The sequence below is a fragment of the Protopterus annectens genome, chromosome 15.part0 (assembly GCF_019279795.1).
Source record: "Protopterus annectens isolate FY-2018-M chromosome 15.part0, PAN1.0, whole genome shotgun sequence".
NCBI classification, from domain to species: Eukaryota; Metazoa; Chordata; order Ceratodontiformes; family Protopteridae; genus Protopterus; species Protopterus annectens.
The window spans coordinates 219,895,591-219,922,359 of record NC_056749.1 but is presented as its reverse complement, the minus strand read 5'-3'; the positions used below and the strand labels follow the sequence as shown (position 1 = coordinate 219,922,359).

Here is a 26,769-nt window from a genome sequence, read left to right as displayed (position 1 = left end):
TTTATAATTAGAAAATTTGGAGAATCTACAAACAGATTCTAATATATTATTCAGATTGGTATTTGGTAGGGAGAAGTATTGGTTTAAGTAATCTGCAAAGACTTTTAAAGTAACTTTATTGTTGGATAGTTGTGGAACAAGATGTTAAGTTTTTTGCTTTATAAGTAGGAAAAAGAGTTCTATATATAAATTGAAAAGATATAGCGATAATGGGCATCCCTGTCTAGTCCCATTGCAGATATTTATTTGACTTGAATTTGTTCTATATATATATATATATATATATATATATATATATATATATATATAGTGTTGTACATGAATTAACATACAGGGTTTTAATTATATCTATGAAGTTTTTTGGTAAATTAAAATAAGGTAGTACCGCAAATAAACTGTGATTCACTCTATCAAAAGCTTTGGATGCATCAATTGCAAATGCATATATTGGGTGTTTCTGTTTGTATAGTATCATCATTGTGTCCAGTGTAAGTGTATTATCACAGGTTTGTCTATTTTGGATAAAGGCTGACTGCTCAGTTGAGATAATGTTAGGTATTATATTCTTTAATCTATTTGCCAAGATAGCTGCTAGGATTTTAATGTCTAGATTGATGAGAGATATTGGTGTAGAATTCAGGAGGGATTTCCTATCCATTTTTCCTTTAGGGATAAAGATTGTCCTAGAGTTGTTTAAAATAAGCCTTTAATATCTTGTCGTATATAATTAAAGATTAACAATAGGAGTCTTGATAACCTTTGCCAAAATGCCTTATACAATTCAGCTGTAAAACCATCTGGGACAAGAGCTTTCTCTGATATGAGGTTATTTATTGTATACAAGATTTCCTGTCGTGAACAGGGGGTTGATAGGAAATCATTTTGAGTCTGATTAATTTTTGGAAAAAACTAAGTTATCTAGGAAAAGATCCCTCTCTTGATCAGTAAATGAGTGTTCTTCTTGGCCATATTGTTGGGCATATATGACTTCAAAGAGTATGATAACTTCTGAATTTTTGTTGTATGTTTTACCTTGATATTCTAATTCTGTTATAATTGGAGCCTTATTGTTCACATTTATTAGTCTAGCTAATATTTTTGAGAGAATTTGTGCCAGTCCTCAAATTTTTGCTATTGTTTTCATTTCTTCAAATGAGCATTGTTCTGCATGAAGTAAATATAGATCCTTCTGTAGTTGGTTCAACTGGTGCTCTAGAGTTGGATTAAAGTTACTGTGTAACACCTCTTTGGTCACCATTATACTCTTTTTAAGTTGTAGCTCCTTACTTCTGAATGTTTTTTATAGTAAGATGCTTTTTGGATTAATAAACCTCTAATCTGAGCTTTAGTTGCTGTCCAGTGGACAACATAAAGAATTTGTGAGAAGTTATATTGTTTTCCAAATAGTCTAATATATTGTTTATATCTTGTATGACATCATTTTTTGGAGTACATTTGAGTTTAAGGATCAATTATACCCTTTTAATGACATTTTAGCATCATTTGTCCAGACTAATCTAATTGTAATTTTAGAGTAGTATGAGAGAAATTTAGGTTCTGTAATAATATTTAATCTCAGCTTCTAGAAATATATCCAAAATTAAAAAGTCTTCCAGTCTGGACCACGATTTGTAGCATTGAGAGGAGTAAGTATAGCTGGCTGTGTGAGTGTTACCTTAAAAGTAGTGAGGATCGAACAGGTTAAAGTCAGTTTTCAGATCTAGTATTGCTATAGAGACTTGAGTGTTGTATGCTTTACTTTTACTTGTTCTGTCCAACACAAGAGTCCGCTAATGAATTCCAGTCCCCCATTATGTAATAATCAGGAAAAAGACAGAAGATATTATATACAGATATAGTAAAATCTTGTTGCTTTGTACAAGGGCCATAAATATTAAGAAATAATATTGGTTATCTAGACTAGGGGTTTTAGTTGTAAAGTAACACCATCTACCATTAACATCTGAATCATAATGCAGGATTTATTCTTTAACTGATTTTTTAAATATAATTGCCACCCCCTACTTTTAGTTTTATTACCAGATGTGATAATTGGTTTTATCCAGTTTTTTGTCACGTCTTGCTCCCAATTATCAAAAATCATGCGAGTTTTCTGTAGGAATATTATTACTGCTTCTGATATATACAATAAGTGTAGTAATAGTTTCCTGTCTTTTTCTCCTGAATTCCCTTAATGCTCCACAAATACATTTATAATTCACTCTTTTATATAATGTATATATATATATATATATATATATATATATATATATATATATATATACACACACACACACACACACACACACACACACACACACACACACACGCACATTTACCCTTTTCTTGTTTCCCCCTTTTTCCCCACTTTCTCTCCCATCATTATATAACTGATGTAAGATTGCTCCTACACTGTTGCAATAGATTATTTAGGCAGATTAGCAGGTAAGTACTCTTATAGCACTTAACTCTTCCAGCTCTATCCCTGTGCCTAGCCACAAACCCATTTAGCCTGGAAGAGATCTGTTAGTTGTAAGAAAGACATTTATTTTTATAATTAGAGATATGAGCTAGGTGATTTTTATTACCCCTAAACTCAAAACTAAAAACAATAACTATGTGAGCTAAGATAAACATACTTTCCCCTACACACTTATATATACATTACGGCCTATGGCCCCCTTGAAAGAAAAACATAAAGCCAGTAACATATAACACACACAAATTTAATACTTTACCCCTAACCTTGTTGACATTACCATGAGTCATCTCCCTCAATGTGAGTAATAAGAGGAACGAATAAGATTTATCAAGACATTTTGCATAACTTGCAGGTCAAACTATGTTAATTTTAGGTGATTAATTAAATGAATAGTGTTTCCTCTATCTAGCTGTAAATAAGTCCCCCCCCCCATTTTTTTTACAAACTATATAACAGACCATCACTTTGAAATAGTTATATTCAAATTAGACCCAATGCAATAAAAGTAATATCAAGACCGTACAAGGTTTAAATGGATTGTATTACTCCCTATATCAAGTTGAACAAAACAAACTCAATACAACTCTTAACACCCCCTTTTTCTTATTCTCTTTGCTTTAACAATCAATTCTTAGCAACAAATTTCTTATTTACTCATTAGATAACATCATGTAGTATTTAACTTATTATATACCAGAGAGATTTATAGCACATATCTGCAAACAAACAAGCATGATACAGCTCCTTTACTAATTGGAGCTTTAAGATAGTCAAATAAATCATTAACTTTTCTTTTCTCCTTTTGTCCTCTTTTCTTTCCTACTCCCTTATTTCTTCCCTTCTCCTTCCTTCCTCTCATATCTCTTTCTTCGAAAAACAATACAGTACAAATGAACTTGAATCACTCTTCCGGCACATTCTGACAGAACTTCGTAACATTTTAGAGATCATTCACAAGACTAGAATGAAAATTTGAGAGCAATTCCATATTTTGTGATATTTTCTGAAAGTGTTGCAAAAATGTAAAAGGGAAAATAAAAAGAATGCTCCGCTTTTACTCAGGCATACATCTATGTGGCAGACTTAAGAATCATTTGCACAACAGTCACCTTGATGTCTTTAATGATTTGTAGATGAGGGCAAGGTTTCAATGAAATAGTCCGTAACATCCACAAGTGCAATAAAATACAAAAAGGACAATACATTTATAGTCTGTAATAATTAAATGAGCAGCTCTCTCCTCAATAGTTCTCTAGATCAAAGCATCCTCTGCCATAAAACATTGCGACTCTGACCTTTGCGATTCCTTTCTCCTAAATCCATCTTTTCCCTCCCCTCTTCCTTTTTCCCTTCCCCTCTCTTTATATCTTCTAACTAGTTATCTCTCTCCAATTAAGTTGTTACATAGAAGAAGTGCCCAATATAAACCGAAGTAATCTAAACTGGTTACTGCCATATATAGCATTATAGGAAGAATTGCTTAACACTGATGATAACAAGATGCCATTCAAAATAATGTTTTGACTGTTCCACCCCTTCGTTAGTGGTTGTGACTTAATATATAGAGAATGGGTTACCTTTTGCGCTTTGTACAGGGGCTATTTAGATCCAGGAAATGCCTTTCCACCAGTATACTTAAAGTAAGATACTCTCTCTTACAGCTGAAGGTCTGTTTTCGCAGTGTGGTTGAATGCAAAAGTTTGTTGCCACCAGTTTATTTAGCAGGAACGAGAAAGGCAGCAAGAGTAGGAGTTAGATGCGTGTGTTAAGTTGCTACAATTGTTTACCCCATCTCAATTCCTGCTAAACACACAGGTTTCAATCACTCGCAGAAGGAAAGAAAACATCAGTTTTTTAATTGTATTGTTTATAGTGGGTGATTTTTTAGCACGAGTCATTTGCTTGGGCAGTAGATGAAGTGGTTATTGCTTAATTTCAGGTAGCTTGTTAAATGTCTTTAAAAATGCCAATCTTGATTGTTTAAGAGAGTCAGCCATGTATTTGCAGTCAGTATATTGAAAGGACAGAGTGTTTCCGGTACTGCATCTGAAACTTGACCTTTTTGCTAATTAGGTAAGTACAAAATGGTGCAAGTTGTTGTATTTGCTGTTTAATTTGATACAGTAGGTCTTGGGCAAATGCTGTTTTACTGCCATTCCAAGTAATATTTTTTTTCCATGCCACTGCTAGGATTTTAACAACATCTTGGTTGTTTAAGAATTTGACGTATATTTCCCTAGGTTTATCCTGTATTTGCAATGAGCAGATACCAAGATGTGCTCTCTTGATTATCATCTTACTGGCTTCAGGTGGATTATCCAATAGGCTGCCCAGTATTTGATTTATAGTTTCCATTTATTGTGGATGTTCGTATCTTCTTGCATCTATATCAATCATTTTTTGTTGAATCTCTTGGATGTATTTGATATTATTTTTGATTCATTTTTTGCAGCCGGTCAGTTTTTATTTCATTTTCAGTAACTCTAGCTTTGATTAATTCTAGACGGGTAGCTATTTGGTTGATAGTACTTCCAAAGGTTGAGAGTTGGTCTGAGAAGTTCTTGATCTCCATTTGCAAAGGGCTGATTTTAATTCTTCAAGGCCAGCTTACTGTTCTGACTTTGACTTTGAAGTTGGTTTTAGGATTACCAGTTCTAGGTCTTTTAATTATACTTTCTTTTTTGGGTGTTGCTACTGCCGTGCATTTTGTTTTGGTCGTTTGAGCATCCAGTCCTTCCAGTTCACATGACATCTTAGTGGATTTTTTTAGTTTAAAAAAGACTGCAGGTCCCTTGGTTCCATGTGTCTGATCTTGCAGAAGTTAAACTGAGGGTTCATCTTTATCTTTTTAACAGTAAAGTACCATAACTCTACTTAAAGCTTATAATTTGTTTTATAGTATATTAGTTATAGTCCACTTCTAGGTTTATTTCATCATAATTACAGGCTTTATGGCTATAATTCACTATAGGTAATCTGGAGCAGTGACAATAAGGTAATCATAGGATACCTGCCATCTTGGATCTCCCAAGTGATAGTTTTTGTGAAAGGGCAAAGCCCACATCACAACACTTAATGTTGTATTCCCTGTGTACAGTGCTTATAATAATCAAATCTGAGGTCACTATACAAAAGAAAAAATGGGCTCACCAGTAAAGTTTCAGCTGCCATCCTTGTCTTTTATTAACTTATACACTCGTCCTGATTGTTTCTGTCAAAAGTCACCAGATCCCTTAATGAACATAAACACACAACACGTGCATACACAGAGAGGACAAGTTCTTGTGGTATGCACATGGTGGGTGCATACACATGGTCATATAAATCTCTCCCTCTCTCTCTATAATATATATATATATATGTGTATATATATATATATATATATATATATATATATATATATATGTACATATATGTAATATATATATATATATATATATATATATATATATATATATATATATAATATATATATATATGTGTGTGTGTATATATTTATATCAGTAGAGAGGCAGACACATGCACACATGTGAATCATTGAATTTTGACAAGTTTGATCCAGTACAGAATCCAGAAGTAGGTGACTCCCACACATCCCTCATTTATCTGTACTGTTATATTTTGTCACAGTAGAACGTCAGACCTTATGTCTCAAACTATATCTATATAACCCAAAGGTTTGGCCTTTTATTCTTTTAACATCTTGACCACACAAGTGGGAACAGTCATTTTTTCCAATACCACAGAAGTCTGCTAAACTTCACCAGTACCATCCCAGCTTCTAGCTCATTATGATAACTCATTCTTTTAACTGATCCGTTAGTTGAATTTGGCTCTCAGTGCAAAAAGTGCGCTCTGGTTTATCTCTCCTTTTCTGTTTTACCAGTTTCGATCTGAATACCTACTACTTTTATTTTGCTATGCAGCTTTTTGGAATTTTTTTCTGTTTCTATGCATCATCATCATCATCATCTGCCCCCTTTTTCACATTTTCTACACGGGGTCTGACTTCACTGACTAACAATTTTTACTCCTTTAGAAAATTAAAACATTTTCAAGGGACAGAGAGCAAAATTTGTAACAGTTGAGAACCATGGGAGATTCCAGTGGCTTGCACTGTGTGACTTTTTTCATCCATTTGATCACAAGGAAACATCTAATGTGTACTCAGTCAAGAGAGCTGTAACTACTAGGTTTGTCTGTCTGTGTATGTGGACATTAAATACTAATATAACTTATGTTTTAGAAGTGAAATACTTCTTTCAAAATAATTACATAGGCCACAGCAAGTTTGAAACATTACGTGAAGGAACTATTTTACATCAAAAATATAAATAAAAAAAAATACAAACCAATTTAACACATGTCCCATAAAATATATTAATGCCCTCCAGAGTAGTAGTTGCCAGGAAATTTAAGCCTTCCAAACTTTCTCCCTGCTGCATTGAGCCTCAGAACATCCCTGGATGGTTCATTATTTTTCTAATACTGCCCACCTTTTTTTGGCATTATTTGTTATCACTGCTATGGTTACTTGCATTTGGTCCTGGGCTCCTGCAGTCAGATTTCTTCTACAGCCCTGATGGAGACCTTTTGCTAGATTGGCAGTTCCCGGTTCTATCAAGCTCATATTGTACAGTTGTCATTAACGGCTACTACATTTTTCTTATAAATCATCTTTTCCTTTAGTCATGCAACACTAATTTCAGTCTTCCATACCCTTTCTCTTGCTCCATTCTCACCATGGAAATCACACTTGGGGTGCATCATAAACATTCCCTTTCTCTGGTTGTATTCTCTTTTTCCAGAGGGGAAATACTTACAGTGATTGGGCTTTGAATAACGCTGTGGCTATGAGGCTACAACTACATTCTCTTTACCCTACCCCACGAGAGGTGGGCTTACATAGCCTGCTTATTCCTGTGTTCCTGCATTAGGCATCATCTGGTCACTACAGTTATTTCTTCATAATTTCTTGGGAATAAACACTTCTTACTACTGAAACAGAAGAGATATGGACATATCAGTCATCTGTCAGCTCCCAATTTAACCCAGATTTCTCAAGGGGACAGTTCATATCAGGATCATATGATGTGTAACTGTTGTGAAATTCTTTAGATTTATTTGCATGGCCTTTTGAAATATCACTAGTTTGGCAACTGAACTACAATTGATTTTGTTTTTCTTTGGACTGTATTGAGTGAAATAGTTGAATACAAACCCATTTTTCAGGATGTACAGCCTCACTTTTATTAGAAATTTATTTTAATCATTTTAAAGAACTGAATAATTCCTGTGTAATACTTCTGTATTTTATGAATTAGCCACCTGTTTGTGTTACATGTACAAGTTTGCTTTAAATAACACATTGGCTAGTGTTCTGTTTTCACATTATATAACATCTTCAGACACAAACCCATTAAGAATACCACTAATCTTAAAAAAAAAAAAAATTGCCACCCTTGACCAGTCTTGCTTAATTGCTATAAAAGACCTCATTGAAAGTGGTAGTGGCTTACCCTACTTAACTTACAAAACAAATTCTTTGCTTTAGTACAAAGGCTACTTCAACCTTATAAACATGACGGTATCTAATCGACTCAAACACCTCCTCAAGATACGGGATGAAGCATGGCACAATTTTAAATGCAACTTCTTCACAGATTCCTTAGCCAAATATAGCTCACTGCACTGCCTAGACAAGCAATCCAGCATCATCATCTTCTTTTCATTTTGGCTTTTCCTGTGAGGGGTTGCCACAGCAGAACAATGGCCCAAAGAATGATTGGAAGTGGAGTTTTACTGTCGAGTTATCAGTTTATCAAAGTTTCATAATGGTGATTTGAAAATGTTGAACCCACAACATCTAATGCTAGTGTGCATTCACTGTTGTGAGATCAACATATTGCTTAGAGATCACACTACATTGGGAAATTTGCCCTTTTCCTCACTGTAGTGCAATCTCGGAGTTGTAATATATAAGTAGCAGTGGGTGTGGGGGTTGCAGGGGTGCTTGAACGTCACCACATGTTAAGGTAAGTTTGAAAAATGTCAACAGTTCAATTTCGAATCGTTGACATTTTTTTGTTTCGCTATTTTGATTGGTCACTGTTGTTAATTTTGATAATATTTTTTGAGTAAGTAATTACTCTCAAAAATATTTACAAAATTTTGATAGTAAACCTACACACACACACACACACACACACACACACACACACACATTTTAAAATACATAAACCACTTGGAAATGAGAAAATAACTTTAATGATTTAGAGCTTCCATCTCACAAGCCATTACAATATTTAAAATAAAAGAGCTTCCTTAAATATCATGAATAATATAATCACAGAATGCTAAAACATCACCTACTACAATTTTTTTTCCATTTAAGAACAAGTTTCAAACTGATGTGCTGATTAAACAAAAAATAGGTGGCAAAACCACAATACGATAAAAAAAGTCTAAAATAAACTCTGACTCTCTACGAGGAGTGACAGATAAAAATATTTATTCCCAAATTGAAGCACATACCTTCATAAGTGCTTTTGCCTTCAAAGAGACTTCATTAGATAAAAACCCTTACCCCCTGTTACTCTTTATATACATACTATCATCAATTATAAATAATTACAATCAATCAATTAAAATTTCCATCTTAAAAAGGCATTGCTTAAAATGTTCCATTCTTATTGTCCTTTTGTAAAATTAGTCTGTGTTACAATTTTTAAATAGCTATAAATAAAATGCTGTTTTTCTTTTAATGTATATGAATGTATGTGAGCAATTAAATCAGGACCTCTGATTTTTCTTTTAATACTGATACAATGGACACTTGATCATTAAGGCCAGGGGGTAGCATGACATTTAACCTCAACCGCCACACTAATTCCCTCTTCAAAAGCAACCTTTGCCAGTCACCATCCCGGGGGTTAATCTTAATTTTTTCTAAAACACCAAAGGTAAACTTTTTAAATTTGGTATATATATATATGTATATATATATATATATATATATATATATATATATATATATATATATATATATATATATATGAATGTTTATACAGAACATTTGTTTCCTTTTTATTACTTATATCATATAAATGCTTACAGATTCTCACTTTTCATGCCCGTTCTGTCTTCCCAATATAAAATGCCACACTATTTTCACACTTGGCTAAATAAATCATACTTGTGGCACAATTCCCATTGACAAATACTACCTCACTTTGTAACATATTGTTCAAAACTATCCTTTTGTCTTTTGAAATTGTTTACAACAGCCACAAGCACTGTTCTTCTACCAGGGTTTTCTAAATGCTTCACCTCTTTCTCAAAAAGCTGTTTGAAATTCCTTCCTGTCTTATAGAAAAAAATTGGTTCATGCCCCACCAGTTCACGTATTTCTTTACGTAATACAGAAATGTTCTAATTCCTTTTCACAATACCCTTAATATCATTCGTATAATCGTTGTGCTCCAAAACTAATGCCTTTTCAAAATGACCCTCTTGGGCAACTTCCCTTGATTTTACTATCTCTCTACCTAACAAGAGCTGATATTGTGTCCCCCATCCTTGATAAACTTCCTTGAAATGGAAATTTGTAATTCTTTCTGGATATACCCTATCCAAAAATATCTCTTTTAACTTGACCAATTCATCCCAAAGGTCCTCATGAACAGATGTCATCCTAGCTACTCGAATAGCTTGTCCTTTTACCAAGCTTCTTTTGTGGAAATGCGAGTGGTAACTAGAGTAGTGCAGATATGTATTACAAAAGGTTTCTTTTCTGAAAATGTTAGACATAAAACCACTGAGAGAGATGAGAGATGTGGGTGTCCAAAAAACTAATCCCATCACAACTCTAGTTATAAGTAAACTTAAAATAATGAGAAAAACTATTCAAATAGTTTAAAAACTTGGGAATCTCCTAAACAGCACCATCCCACAAAATAAACATGTCATCCAAAAACCTGACATATTGATGTAAATGCTTGGTGTAAGGGCTAGGGAAAACATACTCCCTTTTCCAACCTAACATAACATTATTGGCAAATGCTGGGGCACAAGATGCACCCATAGCTACGCCAGTAACTTGTTGGTAATACTCTTCCTCAAAATGCACAAAATTGTTTTCCAATACTAATTCTAATAGCTCAACTACCAGGAAGATGTTTTCCTTTGACAAAGACAAATGTAGATGTAGTCCCCTGAAAATATTGCACACCCTCTACCTTGGGAATTGCAGAAAAAAGATCCACAACATAACTGGTTAAAATAATCAATTCCCTTTTCCATAAATTTTGTTTAGATTTACTCAAAAAAATCCCATGAGTCCTTCACTAAATGGGGTGTGTTGATTACTACTACTTTTACCCATTTATCTGTTAACACTGCCATGGGGCAGGTTTTTGAACCTATTGCTGATACAATAGGTCTAAGGGGAGAGTTAATAAAACTTTTATGGACTTTGGGAATCCCAAAAATATTTGGGATTATAGGTTTTGGTTGTTGTAAAAATTGAGGTATATCCAAATCAATACATTTATCCAAAAGATATTCCTCTAAATAGGAATCTGTCCACCAATAAGCAAGCCAGATTTAATTTTTCAGTATTGGAATATATGTGGCATTGTTATGCAATAAATTGGTCATTGAATTGTTTATAGTCTTCAACTTTAAAAATTACCACACCACCCCCTTTGTCTGGTTTCATCAGTCTTATTTCATTGTTGTTTCTCAGGGTCCTTAAAATTTCCTTTTTTGCGAGATTATGATATATTTTCTTCTCTTGAGAAAACAGTTTATACATATCTTCCATGACAGCCTTTTGAAAAAGCTGTACCACTGTATGTAAAGGGGGTTAAAAGTATTACGTCTTTTTAGGTGAAAATTATTGGCTGATGCTTCATCATTGTTTTTTTATCCCTAAAATGTATTTCAAAATTTAATTTTCTTACAAACATGTTTAACTCAAAAACTAAGTTGGCTACATCCACAGAACCAGTGGGTACAAATTTGAACCCTTGCATAAATAATGTAAAGTGTTCTTTGGTCAACTGGAGATCGGTATAATTGTATATTTATAAGTCCCAGTTATACCGCCACTACACTCAGTTACCTCCTCCTCTTACCCCCTTGCCTTTGATTGTCCTTCACTGGGGAACAATACTGATTTTGCCCTGCATCCAGTGTTTGCCAGGATCTGCTGGCCAGCCTTTCTGACCGGGGTACTGGTTGAAAATCTTGTGGTCATGGGGAAAAAGAATCAAGCCCTCTACTCTGCTTCCCCTCTAAAAGGTCTACCTTTAACAGGTGGTGACTGGCCATAATCCCCAAATCCTACCCCTTTCTTAACTATGTTTTCTTCATATAAATCAGGAGTGGAGTATGCCCTATTCTGAATGTATTGTTTTGCATCCCTTTCAAGTTTCCATTGTTTTTTAATGAATACATTGTTGCACTTTCCCACCACCTTCCTTAACACTTTCTCATATAACAACTTACACTCACTAAACAGCAAGTTGTTTAATATAACCTTATTTAAATTGTCTACTTCAGGTCCTAAAATCTCAAAAGCACCTTCATTATACTTGATAATCTTTGAAATTAATTTCAAAACCACAAATATCAAAAAACATATAAAATCAGCAATTATTTCTATACTGTAACGCAGAACAAAAGGAAATTTATACATCCTTAAACCTTGAGGTACAATTTTTAACTTTAAACATTCTCTCAAATGCTCCATTTCAATCTGCAAACATTTAAACTTTAAATTCTTTTCCAACAAAAATAATTTCTTTTAATTTTGGTTAGCCTTTAACTACTTCAACAACTTTCTCATGAATCCGTTCACCTTCCAAACTGTGAAATACAAATGTTTTGTCAGTAATACTCTTAAATTCTGCCGTACATTACATCCCCTTTCCATCACTTCCAACAGTCACATTCTCACTCATTTTAGACTGCAAGTTCACTTTGGAAGTTGAAACAGAGTTTTTTAAGCACCGTACCTGTCACTTCTGCATAATCCTGTCTTCTGACATGATGAGAACTTCCACTGCCCCTCCAGTGCTTACTGTTCCACATGGTTTCACCAAAGTTGAAGACTCCTTATTCAAGAACCCCCCTGTAGCTGCGATAACCACTCTGTTATCATTTCTAATACTTGCTCCCTCCGGGGGCATCATGTAGACTGAATTAGCACCACTACTTCCTCTAAAGGCTGTTGAAGTGAACAACCTGCTTCCTTTCATACTGATGCAACCACATTCTGTTTGTGACATTTCAATAAAACAAGTGACATCTCCTTTCAGGGAAACCACTTCTCTCTTTAACTGTGCTAGTTCTTACAGTTGACCCGAAAGAACAATCCATGGTCTGCATTTTGTGAAAGGTCCGTGTTGGGAAAAAGATCCATGGGGTCCATCCCTTCCACACCACTCGAGTCAGAACAGCCACACAGGAAAAGGGACAAAAGCACTTATAAAGGTGTATGCTTCAATTTGGGAATAAATATTTGTATCTTTCACTCCTTGTGAAGAGTCAGAGCTTATTTTGGATATCGTGATGTGCTAATTAAGACCAGGATATAACACCCAATATCTAAACACAATTGCCACTCCTAGTCCTTTCCTAGAAGGGTATTATAATAATCCGCCCTTCCATCATATTGTCAAACATCAGTCAAAAAATTAAAAACTTATGTAATTTACCTGTACACCATTGCCAGAGCTTTTATTACAAATAAATGTTCTTTTATATGTACCTGTTACAGTCTCCAAGTCTTCCCACACAGAAACAGAATAAGCAAATAACAACTTAAACCAAAAATGATGCATTACAATCAGGTTGTGGACTTTATTGGGTATGTCCTAAAAATATTTAGCATTTTTTTTTTATCAGGAGGATTATTTTACTTTGTGTTTTTATCACTTTCCCATCATCCAGTAAGCGTATCTACAAATTTCTGTATATAACATAAATTTAATTTGTACATTTATAAAAATGTCTGAGATGACTGCATTATGGAATAAGGTAAATAATCCAACATATACTTTCTCACATTTGCATTTGTTGTTCTTGTATACTGAAGATGTCTGTTAAAGTCCAGAGTATTTCAACAGGAACCCCTACTATATTGGTCAGAGCTTTAAAATGTGCCAGCCTTATCATTATTGTTTTGTATGTTGTAATTTTCAGATAAGTACGAATTGACAGGGCATGTCTGTCTGTATGATTCAAGGAGATTATCTGCTTTTCTTTGAGCCCATATTGTATCTGGTAGGAATGTATTCCTTTACATGTTCAATTATGTTACCCTCTTTATTGAATCATAAGTGATCTGTTTCTCTAAACTACAAAACGATGTCAATAAAATATACAGATTTATTCTGCATTCTGTTTCAAAAAAAAAAGCATAGAGTATGACTTTCAGCCCTAACCATACTCACCAAATATCTAGTTTATTTATTTACTTGTGTGTGTGTGTGTGTGTGTGTGTGTGTGTGTGTGTGTGTGTGTGTGTGTGTGTATGTATATGTATATATATATATATCTATATATATATATATATATATATATATATATATATATATATATATATATATATATGGATTCACTTCAGATGATCGAATTTCCGAAATCTCGAAACTCATATGATCGAGACCATATGTTCGAGATTGCAGAAACTCGAACATCAGAAGTGCAAAAATAAATAAAAAATACATTTAAACACCCCCTACTTAAATATACTCACTCCGAGATTGCGCTACAGTAGGGAAAATGGAAATCTTCCATTCCATGCTTCAGCAGACACTGCTGAATGAGAGATTTCCCTGTTCCCGATATACCACAATCTCAGAGTTAAGGCAAACAAAAATCCAAACTGTAGTAGAACAAACAAAGCAGGCAAATCCAATTACTCCAAAGCAAAAAATTCAGTTGTTAACATATTTTTAATAAGAACGTTTTCGCTCCTAGCCAAGGCAAGAGCTTCTTCAGACAAGGGTAAAAAAAGCGCCATAACATTTTAATAAACACTAATTCGTGATGTCATGTCCTTAACACCAATCAGGTTAAACATAATGAATAATTCATTATTTAAAAAGAAATAATATGATATCATTTCCCATTCATCCTTAAAAAGGACAATAATAGGAGTAAATATAAAATATATAAAAGTATTGTTCCCAAAAGGAAGTACCACATAAAATCCTAACATATCACTCAAGAACATGCATCAGGACATTCAAATACAGTACTTTTGTACTTTTAAGTACGTAAACAAGTTAAAACATTAAAACCACTTTCTATAATCTTTCATTGAAAGGTCCACTAACAGACACTCTTCGTATTTCTCGAACTACGTAGAATAATGAAATTACTTTTAAGGAACATACCTGTTCCTATTTCCTGAGGAAACTTTTATATTTCAGGATAACCGAAATGTTACACATTTCATTCAGGCCTGGTGGAGAAAAAGCATTTAGAAGTAGTTGCCATTCCAATTCTTTCTGTTAGTGGACCTTTCAATGGCTTAGAGATATTAACCCCCCAATCTATTATGCTTATATCTCCTAATTGTCAGTACATATGGGATCTATTGTTTGATTTTCATATATTGAAATGGCTTAGGATACATATTTCTTTTGGGGGGTAGAATTCAAACCGTTTGGTGTTAGACACCTGGTTATAGAAAGTGGTTTTAATGTTTTAACTTGTTTACGTACTTAAAAGTACAAAAGTACTGTATTTGAATGTCCTGATGCATGTTCTTGAGTGATATGTTAGGATTTTATGTGGTACTTCCTTTTGGGAACAATACTTTTATATATTTTATATTTACTCCTATTATTGTCCTTTTTAAGGATGAATGGGAAATGATATCATATTATTTCTTTTTAAATAATGAATTATTCATTATGTTTAACCTGATTGGTGTTAAGGACATGACATCACGAATTAGTGTTTATTAAAATGTTATGGCGCTTTTTTTACCCTTGTCTGAAGAAGCTCTTGCCTTGGCTAGGAGCGAAAACGTTCTTATTAAAAATACGTTAACAACTGAATTTTTTGCTTTGGAGTAATTGGATTTGCCTGCTTTGTTTGTTCTACTACAATCTCAGAGTTAGTATATTTAAGTTGCAAGGAGTGCAGAGGGCTACCCCCTACAGAATCCCTCACCCAAAACAGTTACACACTCTATTTAACGCCCCCCCCTTCAGATGTTCGAGTTTCTGAAAACAAGATCATATGGTCTCCACCATATGAGTTTCGAGATTTCGGAAACTCTATCAACTGAAGTGAAACCATATATATCTATATATAGATAGATATATATAGATAGATATACACACACACACACGTGTGTGTGTGTGTGTGTGTGTGTGTGTGTGTGTGTGTATATATATATATATATATATATATATATATATATATATATATATATATATATATATATATATATATATATATATATATATATATATATATATATATATATATATATATATATATATATATATATATATATATATATATACACATACACGTGTATGTGTGTGTGTGTGTGTGTGTGTATATATATAGGTTTATAGGTTCATACTAGGCTATCTGCCCTAGGGCATTTATAAGCCTAGCCAGAGTGTGTTTGGCTTTCGCCACACATTTTAAATTAATTTTGCTATGCCTTTTTTCGAGGTTAGTATAATGTGCCTCTGTCTAACAGAGACACAGAAGTGATACCCGGGGTAAACCTATGATCTCCCATCCACTCATCAAGATTCCTCTTGAAGAGAGTCAATAAGGGACTCTGCCTAACCTGGACTGGGATTTTATTCCAGAGTGAAGGGAGCCTCTGGGTTATGAATCTGTCCCTCCAGCATGTCCTATTTATTTCAGTGCTGAGGTTCAAGTCTCTTGAGTGCGTAGCTCGATGGGATTTGGATTTTCTGAGGTGCAGCATGTCGATTAATTTCGGGTTGGACATGGCTTTATACGTCAGGCACAGATCGCCTCTGAGCAGGCGGTATGCCACTGAGTAGAGCTGGAGTTTCTTTAACTGGGCAGCATATGGCATCTGTTTGAGCCCTTTGATCCTCTTGGTGAGGTACTTTTGGGGTCTATCCAGTTGCTGCAGGTGTCTGGTAAGGTACATCCCAAAAGGGGCATTGTACTCAATTATGGGCCTGATGATGAATGAGTAAAGAGGCACGATGACCTCCCCTGATCTAGATGTGAATCCCTTCATGATTAGGTGGGCTATATAAAATGTTTTTCTAACCACTTTGGCCACGTGGTTGTCAAATGAGAGATTGCTATCAACTTGGGTCCCCAGGTCCCTAATTACTTCTTCTGTACTTAATGGATTACCACCTATGTGGTAATTTGTGGGCACTTTGTTTTTGCCACAGGGGATGACTATACACTTTTTGGTGTTTAGCTTGAGGCCATGGCTCTGGCACCAGTTGTCTGTTTCTATGAGGCCCTTTTGGAGGATGCTTGTGTCACACATACACACACACACACACACACACACACACGTATAAATATATATATATATATATATATATATATATATATATATATATATATATGTATATATCTAAATATACACACAGATGCAGACATACACACCCATAAACTGTTTCATGTTTGATACTGCCTTATATTTGTCATCACTTGAAATAAGACTTCATTTTTTGATTCAAGTTTGTCTCTCTTCATTCCCACACATAAGCTATATGCCAACAGTAGTGTATTCTCAGTTTTAACATTAGTAAACTGGAATGACCTATCAGTCTATATTAGATTTTCTGAAACTCTCAAAGCATTTAGATCCAGTCCCACATAACACCTTAACTTAGTACACAGTGCAGTTATAACTTGGGGGTATGTTAAGCTGTGTGCATTATATGACCCCGAGTGGAAAGTGTCATAACAATGTAACATTAATGGTTATGTAACTACTCAGGTGACATTCTCTTTCATTACTTTGTCTTGACAGTCCATCTGTCTTGGTTATTCTTTAGAATTGTTAGTTGGTGAAGCTATTCAATATGACATTCCCTCACACCAGATTGTGTATAAACTGTAGTTATGGATTTGCACAATGTATAGCTCCTTTTTTTTTGTTTTACATATTTATATCATTGTAGTTCATTGTCATAACATTCTTTTTAATGATTATCTGCAATTTCATAGGTCAGGGCTGAAAATGATCCTTTTATGGGTCATTGCAGATACGCAGTTAAAATAAATAAAATAAAATAAAAATGTATAAATAAAACAAATAAATAATAAAAAGCTATCCCACCTCACCTTTTCAACTAGCACAAGTGTTGAACATGAGCATTAAAACAGGCATTTTACTACTTTGTTAACAAATTTATGACTATAAACACAGAACTCTTACGGATGGTATGAAATGAAAGGAAGATGATGAAGAGGAGAACATTTTAAAGTTTGAAGGTTACGTACATATTTACCAGGATAGTCCCACTCCCAGAAGATCCTAGAATTAGGGCCGGTCTTTGATCTACAAGTGATGAAAAGATTCTCCCCAGCCAGCAGTCTTTTAGTCTGAGAAGGATGCATTTCAATTTTACTTAAACCTTCACCTAAAGAAAGAAAGAAATGAAAATGTGAAACTATTACTTCTATGACTTGTAATATGAGCAGAGAAACGCACAGCATTATTACTCAAAATTACAAAAATGTTTCAAAACTCTGTTTCAATCTAATCTTCTAGCTAGAGTAGCAACAATACCAGCTAAATTGATTTATATATATATATATATATATATATATATATATATATATATATATATATATATATATATATATATATATATATATATATATATATATACACCCTTGAGCGAGCATATTGTCAAAATTCATGCTATTTTAGTTTTATGATCACCAGTACTCTTGTACTTTGTGGGATGAAAAACCTTTGGCTTTTATTTTCTTGAAACTCAGTAGAATTGTATACATTTACTCAGTGTAGTGCAATAGTGACAATAATCACTATTACCAAGTAGGCTAAAGTACTGATTGCTAGAGTGTTAGAGGTAGATTAAAGAAGCCTTCTTGGGAAAAAAAAATCAAAAATAAGGTTAAACTATTATTTAATCATAATTATAATTTTAAGCAAACTGTCTGAACAGTATCTCAGATGAACATTTCACTATCCAGAAAATTATGAAATATGTTCATGCTAAGGATAATTAATGCCTTATTTGTTTGTATGGGTGTTTATTTTGGTACAGTTTTACTCACATTCCTTTAATGTTTGACAGTCAAATTCTTTTATCAGCTAACTCAACCAGACATCCCCTGGCATCACAGCAGAAGAGTGTTTATAACTTAATGTGTGCATTTAAGCTTCACTCATTTCTCTGCAGTTCTCACTTCTGTATACTGGCCCTGGTTAACGAGACAAATTGCTGCAGAAATGGAAATCAGCACTATACCTAGCTGGAAATACTAGCAGTTTTACAACAACAGTTTGTTTGTTAAGAAGACTTACTGCCCACATATGTTATATCTTAGAAAACATTTGCAGAAAGGAAATTCTATAGCAATAACCCACGCCTGGGTGTGGGTAATGCTGGATTTACCCGTGGATGGTGTAGTTTGGTCACGAGGGTGAAGCCCGAGTGGCCAAACAAAGACAACCATGGGTAAATCCAGCATTACCCACTCCCAGAAGTGGGTTATTGCTATTATACAATGACATTATTTAAGAAAAAAATACTTACTTTTCTTAAATAATGACATTGTATAATGCCTCCTTGCTGCCCTTCCGCAGCTGTCTGGTATTCTGCAGCAGTTCTAATGTACTGCGCATGTGTATGCTTATGCAGTATATCATCGCTGTGGGTGGAAGCAGCGGAGAAAGCAAGACCTCCATTGCTTAAAGAGAATCTCCATTGCTCTTTTCAAAGCTGTCTCGCTATGTTAAACCCATTTAACATAGCGAGATAGCTTTAAAAAAAGCAACGGAGAAAGGAAGATCTCCGTTACTTTTTTTAAAGCTGCCTCGCTATGTTAAACTCCTTTAACATAGCGAGACAGTGTCTAAAAAGCAACGGAGATCTTCCTTTCTCCATTGCTGTAAAAAAAGACTTGTACTAATGCAAAAAGTCTGGGCGACCGGACCTTTTTCCATTAGTATAAGTCTGATTTACAACATGCACACTGACCAATCAGTGTGCACGTTTTGGAATATTAATGGGGGGTCATTGTATAATACTGCTTAATTTACCTCATAATATGATTTTTCAAACCTGAATTTTTAAGAATAAAAAAAAGTACTTAATGCAGTTACACATTTATATCACAAATATTTTAGTACGCTCGTATCATTTAAGAATGTATCACTACTGTATTTTAGTAGTGCTGGTTAAAAAAGCATGTGTATTTGAAGCTGTTTCCATAAACACAGAAGTACAGATATAAGAAGCTCATTAAGGTATGTGGTTTCTCTGAAGGTAAAATAGGTACCTACAGAGGCGCACTCACTTACTCTACCACTGGTTCTGCACATTCTTGAACCTGCTTCCTCTCCATTTCCATATACCTCACAACTTTTCCCATACCTTTGTTGAACCTGCTTCTTTCCATTTCTATATACCGCATAACTTTTCCCGTACCTTCTTGAACCTGCTTCCTTTTCCATGATCTTATACTTCAACTGCAGCCTGTTGAACCTGCTGCTGCTTCCTCTACCTCGTATGTCGCCAGCAGCCTTTCACGAACCTCTTGGCAGTCTTCTGCTCTACCATCCCCTTAGACTGAGTTGCATGATCTTACAACTCTTTTTTGATTATCTTACTAATGTTGCATATGAACTTCTGCAGTAACCAATCATAATCTCTCTTGCCACACCTTCCCTTCTTCTAGGCTCCTCCCTAGCTGTCCCACCTTCTCTTTTCAAAGCACCACTGAGTCACTGAGCTCAAGTTATGCTGCCTCTGTCTCATGTCTTTCTTTCACTGAAAACACAATCAGTGCATTGTCAGTCTCCATAATTACTAGTATGATAAAGTCGTCACCTTTAATTGTCTCTTCCTCTATACTGTGTCTGTATGTTCTTCACCATGTTGATGACTTTCCTTAGGTATGGGTTTCTACTATTACGAAAAGTATTTCAAATGTGATCTCATTAATAGTCTGATTTAAATATTCATCAGATCTGCTGTCATACAAATACAACTTTTAATTTTATGTAACTTAGCGGTTTCTCTTTTGCAAAGTTTTGATTGGCACATGCTGAAAATTATTAAAACATCTATGCTCTTCTGATGTTCATGTTCCACTGTTGCAGTCATCACTTGTGGGTTATTCCTGCTGGGTAGCCCTCGGCTGGCCCAAATGCCAGAGTAAAGGATTCCCTCCTGCGTCAGCTGTCCTGGGACTGTAGCTGATGTCAGGTCGTCAGGGCTATAAAGAGTGACAGCCAATGCCATTACATCAGTCTTTCTTGCTGTGGAGCCCGAAGTAGAAGCAAGTTTGTGAGTGCATCAGTCAGCTGCTGCCAGAGTGAGGGAAACAGTCTAAAGCTAAGTATCCCACTGGGGAATCTTTTCTTGCTTTTAACTGATGTCAGAGAAAGTAAATTGTCTCAGTTGTGGAAAGCAGATCCCACACAGAGACTTCCGTTCTCTCTGTGTCACTTGTTTATGCCCGGACCACGATGTCCATGGTTGTCAACTTTGTGCCCTGTTTAATGCTAGAACCATAAGAAGAAGAGCAGAAATTGTAGCTAGGAATTTTAGCGGTTCTTTTTCTCTCTGCGAAATGGCATCGGTCGGTCAGCTGACTACTGACTTACCTACGAAAAAAAAAGACAAGGAAAAGGACAGGCCTAAAAAAGTTAGCCCCTCTGAAGACTCCGGTCAAAAGTCTGGTATTTCATTACTCAGTGCTACAGATGAACTCAGTGAGGTACCTTAGCCGCCCCTGACGCCAGACAAGGAACCGTTGCAGGCCTCTACCAAGACCCATACGCCACCAGATCCATAACCACCTGCTAGTATGTCAACAGATTCTCAGGTGGTCGGGTCTGGAGGTGCTTTGCAGGCATCAGCTTCCACTGAGACACTTCCAATGACCGAAGCCAGGCTTAGACCAATGACCATGCCACCGGTTAAATTAACCTTGCACAAGACTACTGACCTGTTCAGGCCCAAGCCTAAGATTACCTCCAAGAAAGTTCCTCCCCAAGGACCCAGCCACCCTGCCCCTCAGTCGCAACAACTGCTCAGAATGGCAAAAGACTTTATGACTCTTATCAGGGGAAGCCAGCTCCATCCTCCCACTCCTGCCAAAAGAAAAAGGCACACCTCCTCCAAGGTCCTCTCTGACCAAGAATCAGTGGAATCTGTTCTTGAGGATTCTGACATGGAAGACCCACCCTTTGCCACATTTGAGGACTCTGATGCTGATGATCCCATTCCATCTGCCTCCCCAATGAGGACCTTTCTTTTGGGGAAACCTTACACTCCCTCATGGGAAACTTTCATTGAGATGCTCAAGAATACCCTCAATCTAAGAAGACGCTAAGTGAGTTCCTTGACAATTCTCAGCATAAGCCTCTGGCCATTCCTCCTATCCTTGATGTAGTAGAGGATGTTTTTATAGAATCTGCCCTTTCACCAGACTCACTTCCCCCAGCACCCAGGAAACCAGACAGATATTACAGGGTGCAAGACACCCACAAATATTTTTTTAAAAACCCTACTGCAGACCCTGCAGACCCTGAAGTCATTACTCATGGCCTTAAGGGAGCTAGGGATAGTTCTTCTAAGAATCCCATTCCAGCTGACAAAGCTGAGCATTAGACAGAATGGGAAAAAAGGGATACACGCCAGCCACTTAGACTGTAAGAGCCTTGAATTGCCAATTCTAGCAAAATGTTCTCGATCTAATAAAACAGAAGCTATCTTCCTTCCCTGACAATTCTACTACCGGAGAATTAACTGACCTGATACAGTCCAGCTCTTGGGTAGCCAAGCACTTGTTGGATTGTGGTTTTGATGCCTTGGAAGCTACCACCAGGGCTGCAGTTACAGGCTCAGTGATTAGAAGATGCGCATGGTTAAGGGAGCAACCTTTACCTGACCAGGTTAAATCCAAACTGTTAAACACTTCTTTGGATAAGGACCAGCTGTTTGGACCTAAAACAGAGGAAGTCATTAAGAAAATGAAGGACAAAGCCAAGTCCATGCAAACTGTCAAAGACTTCTTACAAGTGCAGCCTCCCAGTTTCAGCAGAAACTTCCCAACTAAACACTGGTCCTTTCCCCTCACACACAAAACCACTGTAGAGGAAGGGACACAGAGACAGAACCCCTAGACACCAGTCCCACAGCCAAGAAAGAACCAGACAGTGGTCCACAGCTGCCCCTAGGCAAGGGAGATTTCTAAGCACACCCCTTTTCCAAGGACTTTCAATGACTGTCTCCGCTCCCTTCTGCCCCTCACATTACCAGACAAGACTCTCCCTCTTCCTAGAAAACTGGCAGGCCATCACTTCATATTTATGGGTCCAGAAAATTACTACCAGCGGGTACAGATTCTATTTCAAAGAAAAGCCAAAAAGGTTGGGTTGCTCAGATGTCCCTGCAAATCAGAGGACAGAAGCTATTCATCAGATAAACAACTTCATGCACAGGGTAGAACTGGTGCCAAAGCAACAGGCAGGAAAAGGATTTTATTCAAGACTGTTCCTGGTTCCCAGAAAAGAGGACACATGGCATCCTATCCTGGACCTCTCCACCCTGAATCTTTCCCTCCTGGTTCCAAAATTCAAGATGCTAACACTGCAAAAACTACTACCTATGCTGCTTCCTCAAGCCTGGTTAGTGAGCCTAGATCTGAAGGATGCCTACCTGCATATCCCTATCAGACAGTCCTGCAGGAGGTACTTAAGATTTAGAGCAGGGTCCAAACACTTTCAGTTCTCTGCTCTGCCTTTGGCTTATCCACTGCTTCCAGAGTTTCTATCAAATGCCTGGCTCCAGTCTTTGCATTTTGCAGACAGAAGGGCATTCACATTTATCCCTATCTTGATGACTGCCTCATCTGGGCGGGAACCAAAGAAGGACTCCTGCAGGACCTCTCCTTTGTACAGACACTACTAACCTCACTGGGATTCACCATCAACCTGGAAAAGTCCCAACTATAGCCCACATGAAGGTTAACCTTCCGGGGCACCCTTTCTGGACATCTCAGCACAAATGGCCTTCCTCCCTCCAGAGGAGCAGTCCTTCCTACACTCTTACTTCACCCAGCTGGCTCACAAGACTCACCTCACTGCCAGGAAAATCCTGCAATCCCTGGGATGCATGGCCTCCTGGATCCTGCTCATACCCCTTGCCAGACTACACATGAGAAAATTGCAGTGGCACCTAAGGAACCTTTGGTACCAACACACTTCAATCACTGGAACACCAGCTCCTCCTGATTCCTTCCTTAAAGAAGGAGCTCCTATGGTGGGCCAAGGCTTGCCCTCTGAACAAGGACCTACCCTTTGTCTTTTGCCCACACAGCCAAACCATAACAGATGCCTCAGACATGGATTGGGGATCCCACAAAGGAACCCTGCAAACCCAGGATTTTTGAGAACAGTAGGTTCAGGGCCTCCATATCAACCTAAAGGAGATGCTAGCAGCACACAGGGCAATTTTAACCTTCCAAGAACACCTGTCACCAGGGATACTTTTGATAAAGACAGATAACCCTACTGTCATGTGGTATATCAACAAACAGAGGGACACGCATTCATATTCCCTGTGTCGCTTAGCTATGAAACTCTGCCAGTCAGCCTCAAATCAGGAACTGCATCTGATAGCACAATACCTTCCAGGGAAGCAAAACACTCTGGCAGCTCAATTAAGCAGACACCTACTGGACCCCCACGAGTGGCAATTGAACACATAATCCTTCCTAAAAATCAGTTACCTCTGGGGGAAACCAGACACAGACCTTTTTGCAAACTACCAGAACCACCAACTGACCAAATTCTGCCCAAGAGAGAGTTTCATCCAGAAGCTTGGAGGGTGGATGCCCTCTCCTTCCACTGAGTTGCTTGTTTGTGTATGCTTTCCCCCTCTGCCCCTGATACCCAGAGTGCTTCTCTAGATCAGACAGGAAGGACCAAGGGCTATCATCATCGCCTCAGACTGGCCGAGGCAACACTGGTACCCCTTGCATCTCAGTCTGAGCATACACCATCCCATCCTCCGGTTCCCCCAAAACAAACCTTCTCACACAGCAGAGGGAAGCTTCTGCGCCCAGGCCTTGCCACACTCACGTTAACTGCATGGCTGATTCCACAAAGAAGGATGACACTTCAGCCCTCAGCAAACAAGTGTTAGACATTATTAAGTAGGCCCGCAGAACCAGCACCAGAAAATCATATTCTGCAAAATGGAAAAGATTCACTTGCTGGTGCAACAGCAGAGGTGCATACATCAACCATGCTTCACTACCACTGGTTCTGGATTACCTGGCAGAACTTCTAGAAAAGGGGTTGTCTTACTCCTCTATCAAGTTTCAGTACATTTTCAAGGCATTATGAGCTTTAGTAAATTTTCAAGGAATTGTGAGCTTCAAGGGAAGAGAAGTTTACTGTTGCTCATGCTAAGTCTGTTATCAAAGTTCATCTGCTTTGTTTAGCAAATGGTCATCACTGTGTGTGCTACAAAATTTGAAAGCAGTGTTAGTAGAACAACAGGTAGCATACTTACTTTTGATGCAGACGGCTGTTAAGGAGGTTGGGGTGCTGCAGTCCTGAGAGTGTCCTCCTTTGGATGAGATGCCTTGTAACTATGAATCTGTTGTCAGTTTGCCATCCATTCTCTATTGCTATATTATCAGTCTACCATTTTTTTTTTTAAATGTAACATGGGCAGCAGACACTGAATTTGCAAATGAAACACTTAAGTATAAAGTTGTTTTCTAGTAGCAACCTCTTCATTGGTTAAACCTCCCTTTAATGTGGAATTATTCAAAACGACTTTTACTTCTGCAGAGATTGTCCATATTTACTGGTACTGGTGGACTGCAATAACAGAAGTTTGAGTGGCCTTTTATGGTTAAAATGTTCTAAAATGGGCAGCTTTGTCATTATTGGTTCACACATTTTGTTTCATTGCTTGCTGGGAAAATTGTTCAAAACTACAAATTTAAAACACATTCTAACAAGTGGTGTTACATTATACAAGGAATATAATTTAATACAATCAGAAGGTGGATTAAAGGATGCATGGTTCTAAAATGTGTGCAAAGGGCCTGTGGTTTAAAACCTACCTTTCAAGTCTCCATATATTCTCAGAATGTCCATATGTTTTGCCTCATATTTTTGGTCTGTTCCTCATAAAAGTTTTGTTTTTTTCTGGCACACCACTGATGATTGAAGCCACTAAATAATGGAATGCATTTGAATTTTAGACATCATATCTTTCAGAAAATGCCTGCTAACACAAACTGTGTAATTTTAGCAACTTTCTAAGTTTATAAAACAATATTTAAAACATATCCCTATTTTAGGCCTTTGTGCCCCCATTATTTTTGTCTTTGTCCAGATTTCTTGTACTAACAGGGTGAGAGGTTTAGTTTGAAAACACCCGAAAGGTAAACTTAATCCACCGCTGTCCAGATGCATATTCTTTGAATGTGGGTTTCAGTGCCGTTTCCACGGATGTGAGGTTTCAAGGACAGAAAAGTTTACTGTTAACGTTATATCTTTGTTCATTCTGAGACTGTATTGTTTTGTTTAACAAATGTCTGTCAGTATTTGCTCTATAAAATTTGAAATAAAACTTTTAAATTAAATCCAAACATCTGTAATCATTTTCGAAGAAAAGAGGAAAATAGTGCAGACATTGACAGGTTTGAGCAGTGTTTAAGGTAACCGGGTACAAATAACCAAATAATGGGGTACCGGAATAGGTGTGAGGGAGGGGATGATCCATGACCCCACCTAGGGTCCCATTTGAACAAGATCCAGCACTGCTTGCGTCCACTTTCATCTTCCTTTCATGTGCTGGATTCAGCATTTCATTACCTGGTGATGGCCACCTGTCGGCTTTCGATTCCCTTAAATACATTGGATTAGTTCCCTCCCTTTTACCAGAAGTATTAATCCAACCACAGTGAAATATATCAGAAAACATATATATATATCTATATATGTAGATATATATATATATATATATATATATATATGTATATATAGATAGATATATATATATATTATATATATATAT

The 26,769-nt window shown here is 36.5% G+C and overlaps 1 protein-coding gene across 3 annotated transcripts in view; it reads right to left on the bottom strand.

Annotated features, from left to right (window-relative positions):
* LOC122790141 (vascular endothelial growth factor receptor kdr-like) overlaps positions 1 to 26,769 on the bottom strand; it is a 674,216-nt gene that overhangs the window by 351,500 nt on the left and 295,947 nt on the right. For all 3 annotated transcript variants that reach the window (XM_044057728.1, XM_044057729.1, XM_044057730.1), the window contains exon 6: positions 17,969 to 18,108. In XM_044057728.1, the coding sequence (XP_043913663.1) occupies positions 17,969 to 18,108 (140 nt within the window). The remainder of the gene's footprint in view (positions 1 to 17,968; positions 18,109 to 26,769) is intronic.